Source organism: Alexandromys fortis, unplaced genomic scaffold (assembly GCF_014885135.2).
Source record: "Alexandromys fortis isolate MF-2015 unplaced genomic scaffold, M_Fortis_MF-2015_v1.1 scaffold_317, whole genome shotgun sequence".
Lineage (NCBI taxonomy): Eukaryota > Metazoa > Chordata > Mammalia > Rodentia > Cricetidae > Alexandromys > Alexandromys fortis.
The window spans coordinates 912,680-921,548 of record NW_026068201.1 but is presented as its reverse complement, the minus strand read 5'-3'; the positions used below and the strand labels follow the sequence as shown (position 1 = coordinate 921,548).

At 41.2% G+C, this 8,869-nt stretch overlaps 1 protein-coding gene across 4 annotated transcripts in view; it reads right to left on the bottom strand.

The window, feature by feature from the left end:
• Nucleotides 1–4,257: 4,257 nt before the first annotated feature.
• The window catches only part of Zc3h12b (zinc finger CCCH-type containing 12B), a 199,442-nt gene continuing 194,830 nt past the window's right edge, over nt 4,258–8,869 (bottom strand). For all 4 annotated transcript variants that reach the window (XM_050129930.1, XM_050129929.1, XM_050129928.1 and 1 more), the window contains one exon: nt 4,258–8,443. In XM_050129930.1, the coding sequence (XP_049985887.1) occupies nt 7,023–8,443 (1,421 nt within the window). In that variant the 3' untranslated portion in view covers nt 4,258–7,022. The remainder of the gene's footprint in view (nt 8,444–8,869) is intronic.

Below are 8,869 nucleotides of genomic sequence, written 5' to 3'. Positions count from 1 at the left end.
ACAAGGGTTTTAAGTAGAAGCTGGAGTCTGGGGCCTATTAAGTATACCAATTGCTTTCATAACTAGACTTTAGGCATACCTTCTGCCTGACTCCTTAAAACTTATTTCTGCATCGCACCCCTGTAATGTGGGCAAGCCTACATGAAAGCATCAGGGCCCAGAAAAGAGGCATAGCTGGCTCTAGAGCCCAGTGAATAACTGGGGCGTGGGGCTTTGTGGGGACAGGAGGTAGCAGGGAGTGGGATCCAGTTTTTCTTTTAGCAAGCAACAAACTGAAAAACCAAGAAAAAGAAAAAGCTGGAAATATGGTATACTTTGTCATTTCTTTGTCATTTGGCTTAGGAAAGATACAGTATACTTCTGCAGTCATCTTGGAGCTTTAAGATATATCTTAGTGATGTCAGCCCCTCCCCTACGGTCACCCAGTTTTCAGTCACCTTACCTCATAGTGCCTATTTCTCCATCAGACCCTAGTTGCCAGGAAACATAGAACCTTTAGCCTGATGAGGAAGTACAGAGTTACTTAGGCTTCTTCCAAGTACCTTAAGGTGTTTCTATAAATAGCTGCTCCAAGAAATGTTAAAACTTTATGTTGGAAATGCTGTTTCAGAACCGAGTCAAGGTATTTTGTGCCTTGCCTACCCCAAGCCACTCCAACCTGCAGATGGTACCCAGAGCCTCAGCCATGGTAACAAAATATTTTCATCACTGAACTTCAACAAGGGTTCTAACTTGACCTTAAGGGAGTGTATATCATCTAAAAGAATAATATATAAATAGTATGTTTATAATATATGCATATATAGTGCATGCGTAATTATATATATGTACATATATACATTTATGTGTATGATATATACATACACACATCTTGATTTGATATATTGCTTTTCAAGGGAGCTAATCTAGTTTTTGTTACTCTTAAAAGCAGTCCATGAGTCCACTAGCACAACAAACTTTACCATGTAAGCATATAGGTGTTGATAAAGCACCCTTGTGCATTGGTTAATACAGAGGTTTTTTTTTTTTCTTCCAATGCTGCTCTTCTCACAAAGGCAAGGGCTAAAGGTTTTCTAGTATACCTAAAAGTCAAAGCCTGAAAGATCAGCAAGAATGATCTAGATTAAATATGAAGAAGGGGCTTGAAAATATGTGGTTACATATTCCATGGTCTAAAGATGCATATTTATAATCCTAGTGTACATTAGACTAGCTCACTTTACTGTGTATGTTTTGGGGTTACATGATATTGCTTTTTAAAGATTAGATATTTCTGCCTAGAAAAAGGTTTGAAAGTAATAGTTCTTGCTTGGTTCCTTCTGCTCCCCACAATGTATGCACACACACCTTTTTACCTATTTTTTTCAAATATCTTGAGATTCTTTTTCTCTTAGGCCCCTAACCTAGTCCACATTTCCCTTTAAGTGTATTGAGATACTGAGACAGACAAAAGAGAAGTGATTTACCCTTTTTCAGAGAGAGCGGTTGCTAGGTTTTTTTTTTTTTTTTTTTTGATCATCTGGGATCATTATGGATGAGGATTATTAGACCCCACTACTGGTGTGACTCTATGGTTTTGACATAGATGCGATTATTTTGATGCAAAATGGAGTTTGAGATGCACTGGTTGACAAGAAAAAGCTGCCTAATGACACAGGTTTCAGGCATTTCCTAGTACTTAATTAGAGCAACCTTGGGCAAATCATCCCATTTTCTTAATCTGCAGGATAGTTACCTCAGAAATAAGATTGTGCATAACAGGACAGATTAGAAAACGCTTTTGAGGATCTGGGGAGATGAGTTAATAGATAAGAATGCTGGAGGATCTGCGTTCAAATCTCAGCAACTACATAAAACACAAAGCATGGTTGTGCATGCCTGTAACCCTAGTATTAAAGGAAATGACAGCTGTGTTCCAAGAGCTTTTTAGGCAGCCAGCTTAGCCAAAATGGTGAGATTTTAGTTCACTGAGAGATCCTGTCTCAAGGCATGGTAAGGTAAAAAAAAAAAAAATTAAAGGAAAACACTCAAAGTTCTCTGGCGTCCACATGTATGCACACAGGTGTATGGTCCCATACATGTGCATGTATCATATAGATACTATGTACAACACGTTTTCTGAAAGAAAAAAAAAAACATTGGTAACCCACTTCAAATTCCACATGGGGTGCCATCTCCTAAGAATATAAAACAATGTCCAGTACATGACAGACCCTCAAATGTTTACTGAAGTGTTTTTCTGAAGCATTTGTTTTATATATGCAAATACACAAACCTTTCTCAAGAAAGAACAAGAAAATGATTTTCCCAAGTATATCTGTAGTCCAAGTACTTGAAAAGCAAAGTCAGAAGAACCGAGAGGTCATGACCATTTACAAATTGTATGTGTGTATAAAGTTGAAGTCCAGCCTGAGGTATGTAACAAGACTCTCCTCATGCCAAGGGCTGAGAATGTAGCTCAAGGGTAGAACACTTACCTAGCATTTGTAAGACTGAGTTTGATTGATAGAACCATAAGAAACAAACACAAAAAAATTAGACAACTTTGGTAAATTTCTGGTGAACTCTGTGAGGAAGGGATGGGGATCTGTGTCTTATTGTTTATTTAACAATGCAGATTGGAAGGTCATACGTTTAATATTATAGGAACAAATTGGAGTGTTTGTGCATTGACTTTGACTTTTGTTGCTGATGTGCTTAAAGAAAGAGCCATTAGTGATTAGTAGACAAATAGTTTATGCAATGAATGGGTTTACAGTTCATTGTTGTCAACAATACAGCATTTTCATCACAACTACAGGTGAAACAGAACCTCATGGAGAAGTTGTAAGTACATTCATGCTAGTGAGGTTATTGTAGAAAGCATTGCACATGCATCCTAGGAGCAGACAAAACTGGACAAGGGCTATATTTTCACTCATCTCAGGTTGGCTCTGTATTTTGTCATTGAGACTTACATTATGTTTGGGTCAAATAAGAAACCCAAAGTGGTTTTATAAAAAGTTTACAACCATTAAACAATACTGTGTAATCCCACAAATGGATAAAACAAATTACTATAGCTCAATGATACACAAACCAGGACTAAAAATAGTCAATCTGCCTATGTGTATAGCTAGCTATAATACAATAGATATCAAATATGCTGGGTCTTCACAGAGGCATTGACTACTTTAGACAAGCAAGTTGTAGAAATACACTGGTTTTGTTTCAAATGAAAACTAACACTGGTGCTATTTTGGTCGATTGAAGATTATACACTCCTCAGTTTCATATCCGAAGAGAAGCAAACTAGGAGGAGGAAGCGAAGGGTTATTAGGAGGAGACCTGAGCAGGGAGGGCTCTTTGGACAACTTGGCATTACTTGCCCTCTGCAAATCCAAACCTGGTTTACAGAACAAAACAAACTATTGAAATTGTCGCCCCCCCCCCAAAGGCATTTGTACAAAGCTGCACACGTAGAGCACAGATAGAATGTTAGCTGAGAGCTTCTTCACAATGAACTGTCCCATGTTAGAAGGAAGCTGTAACAAAGATTAATAGATATTAATGGTTGAATTATTATATAAAGGTTATTTCAAAATGAAAAAAAAATGGATTGCAGAGGAGTAATCTCTTAGAAACTAGAAGGTTGAGATATTAAGGGGGGGTAAAATCATGCTGTATGCTTCATTGCTTAGAAGAAAAGTTTTACAGACCATTTCCATAAATCGTCATTTCTCCTCCACACCTGGTACCTTAAGTGAGTTCAGGAGTTCCATGTTACCTTGCAAAGGCTCCTTTTTCTGTGAGCTGTCTTATAGAAAGGGTGCCCTGGATTGACCATACCCCTCCAGAGTCACCTTTCTCCTTTAGATGGAAATGAAAACAACAACAATAAGGTCACAGCAAGAAAATGAAAACCAGAAAATCTACAAAGTCTAAGGCCTGGACAGGCACAGGTTTGCTATGAGGTCAGAAAAATCAGTGAAGAAATTCAAATTACAAAGCACCTCTTACAGAATCTGCTGCTCCTCAAAAACCACACGGAACACTGTGCCTTAACTCCTGCTGTGTACTCGGAGGTGAGTATCCCAGAGGACACACACTTAGCCCCTTAAGGGCACTGACGAGGTCTCAATGCTCTTCTTTATTTGCTATTTTATAATTATAGACAAAATGGAAACATCAAGAAGTGTGCAGATCTTGATATAAAAAAAATGTTTCTGTAATGTAAGAACCACACTGGATTAATGCATTCGTAATGATACAGCTCCATTAAAGATTCTTACATATGGTTTATTACTATTGACCCTTTATAAAAATCCCCTTTATAAGGACATGTTAAATTTAATAGGCTAAAGAGAATCACAATGTTGCAGATTGTACACACAATAGTTGTGCATCTAACAATAAAGAGGCCTTGAAAACTGTATTTGTCTATAAACTACTACTGCCCTTTGGAAATAAAAGCTCCCTCGTTACCCCTGGGCTACTTTCCTGTGACACACAGTGCCACAAATATGGTGAAAATTAAGTACTAAACATAGTTTAAGATGAGTTTTGTATATTTGTTTCTATACAATCAGGAGAAAAGAGATACAATTTGTATCAACAAAAGGTCATTTCTGGTTATTTGAGGCATTGCTCTTAGCTGCTTTGGTTCATACACATTTTACGAGGAGAGAAGAATGGCAATCCTTTCTTAGAAAGTGAAAAATACACATGCTATCTTAAAAAATTCCCCTGCTGGGAGGAGCTTACAATTCTTTAGCATTTTAAACATGAACGTGTTCCAGATAAACTGCAGCTAATGAGATGTGTCCTGTGCTTCCCTGGGACCTGGGCAGCTCATGGACACTGCAGAGTCATTGGCCGGAAGAGGATCTAATTGGTAGAAAGGCATCAGAATAATCTGAGATTGTCAAATACCCTGATTTAGTCAAGGGGCAGATTGAGAAGGTCCAAGAAGCTGAAGGTATGAAGTGATGCTCGGGCGGGAAAGAGCACTGCAGAGACAACTGTCGGTTTGTATGGACCTACCTGGTAGAAAATACTGTTCCCTTTATCAGTAGACTGGGAATGGAACAACCAGCGGGTGAGAGGACATAACTGGGAAGTTGTGACTAAGGGAATATGGTTTAAGATGTACTATTCTTCAACTTTCACAGAGAGCTGGAAAGCAGCATGGAAGCCGTTATTCAAACCACCAGAAACAACCCTGACTACAGCCTCACGTTCAAAGTGTTTCACAGGAAGAAACATGTATAGGCAGTATTACACCTTCTCATGAAGAAACAAAAGGCCACGGCCAGGCCTTCTCAACTCTCATGAAAAAGGACTGTAGAAGTTAATAAGTTCCAGCCTCAGAAATTGTGAGCTGGGCATCATTCAAAATGTTGAAATATACAATGGATTCAGAAAGGAGGGCTCATTTACTGCATCTTAAAACAAAAACAATGAATGCCTCTTGTAGAGGCATGTCGCTACAAATGATTCTACCCAGAGTAAGATTCAAACTGTGCAAATGGTGCTACCTGACCCAAAAGTCATAACCCTCTTTAATATTGACTGCATCTCAGCATTACCTACCACCAGTGTGCCCACCCTCTCTGCATGGATTCGAAGTGCATAGCAGAGCACTTCCCCTTTGGAAGCTGCTCTTTTGCCACCTAGAAAATACCCTGGTTTTGTTTCCTGAAGGAATTCTCCTCTACCAATGACTGATCTTATTGCTCAAAGGCTGGACAACAGGAGAGGGAGGTGTACATGATTATGCACGCTTTTTCACGACACTTTGTCCTATAATGTTGAATTGGTCAGAAGTTCCAACTCTGTAATGCCATCCCTCCTGGGATAAGGGAAGTAGAGTCTGGTAGTAAGGCCCTTGGTCCTGGTCCAGCTCTTTAGCGCTTGTGTATAATAAACACACATACTAAGTGTTGAATATGCACTTAGAGTACCTCCTCTATAGAAAATTTCAGCCTGACCCTTAATTTGCTAAGGTGAAGAGATTTGAAAGCCAAGAATGGTTAATAAATGTGGTCAAGTAAAATATATAAAAGAAATCCAGCTGCTTTACTCTGGTGCTCAAGAAAGCAAAGTTTAAATGTTGACATGGGATTTCACTTTTGAATCAAATTGAAAGTATAAAATGTGACAAAATCATTGAGTTGTATTTGTGATCTATACAGGTGTAAACTATAGACTGTATAGAGCTTACAGTCCGATTATCACGATAAAAAAGTTGATAGCAGAGATACAAACACATCTTAAACCAAATATATAAATTCATACATGCAGTAGAATTGCTAAGAGGAGGATTCATCTATATCTTTAGAAGTTTCAAATGGGCCCCTATACTTTGCTAAAGATATTGGATGATCAGATACCCATGCAATAAAATTTGTGGTTACTTTTAGTTTTAAATATCTCTATTATAAACCCTTAAAAGGTTAATTCACAATGCAATCTGATCCTCATGTATTTGCTCTATAAATTGGACAGATGATCCATACTTTATAATATGGAATATGTGACTAAGCAAACCCTGGTAGCTGGGTGTGGTGGCACATGCCTTCAGTCCTAGCACTCCGCAGGCAGAGTGAGTTGAGGGCCAGCCTGGTCGACATAGCAACTTCCAGGAAAGCCTGTGCTACAAGGAGAGACCCTGTCTCCAAAAACTCAAAAAGAAAACAGTTATGAAATCCCTTGGGGTTTCTTGCGTTTTGTCCTCCGCTACCTCCACGCTTCAGTGGAAAAGGACATGGGACATTGGGCCAGAGAACTTCGGGTTGTGTCTTGACTTGGTCATTTACTAGCAGTGTGACCTTGGCAGGTCTGCTAACTTCATCAAGCTTCAGTTTCCGTCTCTATACAATTAGATGTTACCAAGATCTACCTCACAGAGTTGATACGAACTAAAATGATATAAACACTCTGTAATTTTAAAAGTACAACACAAATTATTACTTATTAGAATTATAGTATCGTGTATTATTAGTATTCGTGTTTATGTAAAGGAATAAGTCCTTTGTGTCATGTCAACGCGCAGCCCGAAGCTTGGCAACAATCAAGGCTGCCAGTTGCTGCGCATCTGCTGTGTGCGGATTCTTCTCCATCACGGCAAGAACAATGTTAGACGGGAAGATGTTGCAGAGGTTCTTGTACGTCTGATATTGGTGCTCGGGTATCACATGCTCCCTAGCATCATTGCACATTCCAACCCAAGGATTCCTCCAAAGCTGCTCCATTTTTTCAGGCATGCTCCTTACCATGACTGGTTCGTAAGATGGTTGCATGAGGCTGTTACCTAAGGGATAGGAGTGGTATCCATAGGAGTCAGCTGTACGGGGCAATGGGTCCCAACTAGCATGCTGTTCCCTGCACAGAGGGGGTCGCCGTTGCCTCATGGGGTTGCTGTCATAGAGGCGGGAGTCAGAAATGCTATCCATTCGAGTCATCACCAGAGCACGGCCTGGCTGGGAGGTTCCCACAGGATGGAGATCGGGAGGCATCGTGTAGTCTCCAGGACAGCTAGAGTGTGCTCCAGTTGCTGAGTTCTGGGCATGCACAGCTAAGTGAGGGACAGACTGCTTGTGTGGTGCTTGCTTGGAATCTTCTGAACCATAGCTTTGCACTCTTGCTAAGGCTTCATGGTAACCATGGGAAAACGGCTGAAGATGGTTGTGAGATGCTGAGCGGTGCAGCTTCAAAGTGCCTTCGGGATGGGCATCAGCTACAGCCAAGTACAAGTTGTTGTAAGAGGAATAGTTGTCATTCCTGGTATGGCTCATGTGACTGTCGGTACAGAGGCTGGGATTCCGAACATATACCCCCTGGTTTGCTTCGGACATATAGTACTCATGATTCTGCATGCTGTTGATGCTCACTTTGGAGAAGTCGTTTAACACTGAATAGTAGTCATGGTCCCCCATCGTCTCAAACTTTGGGTATTGCTCAGTATAGTTAATAGGGGTGCCATGGCTGTTGGTAACCAAGATGGGGGGGTATTGCATGCTGACCATGTGCTCCAAAGAGGCCTTTTGATGGGGGAAATGGGAGGACCCTGGCACTGGGCTGCTGGCTGAACGGGTGTTGAGTGCACCCACTGCATGGCTTTTGGGGGGAGGGATTGTAGGAACACTTAAAGCAGTCACAAGTGAAGGGACAGAACTGGCCTCAGGTTTACGCGCAATGGACAACCACTCTTCAGGTTCCGCAGCCACAGACCGGATGCTGGGATCTGATTGGCGCTTGGAGGCCACACGTTTGACCTCTGAGGTTATCTCACCTTTGGCAGTAGACATCCCTGCGCCACACTTGGCCAGGGTGTCTTCGCTCAGTATTTTCACTGTGGACAGTTTGGCACTGATGCGGAGCTCATCAGCCACCGAACGCTGGGGTTGGTTGGCCCGCTCCGGATGATAGTATTTGCACTTGTGGCCGTAGGTGCATTTTTTGCCTGAAAAATAATGCCTTGGGGTAAGACTCTCTCTCATAGTGGTGTAACCCTCTGTGCCAGAAATTGTCCTAACATTCTGGTCACTCGGGTTAGGGTTAGACTGTTCCGGGTTAAGGCAGACAATTAATTCTCCACAAAGATGAGACAGACAACACCAAGGAGTCAGCACAGACTGTGAGGGAGAGGGAGAGAGTGGAAAGCTTCGGAGGAAACTGCAGGGTAAGAGCTAAGAGCTGAGCAGTTGGCTAGCCTGAGGTTTCTGGTGATGGCCAACCTTTCTTAGGCACAGAAAGCAGACCGAGGCAGTGCGGAGAGCGCACGTTTGGAGGCCAGTGAGAAGTGAGTTTCAACGCCAGCTATGTCCTTTACTGACTGTGATCTGGCCAAGTGACTCTTTTCTAAGGCTCATTTTCCTCTTTGGTCAAA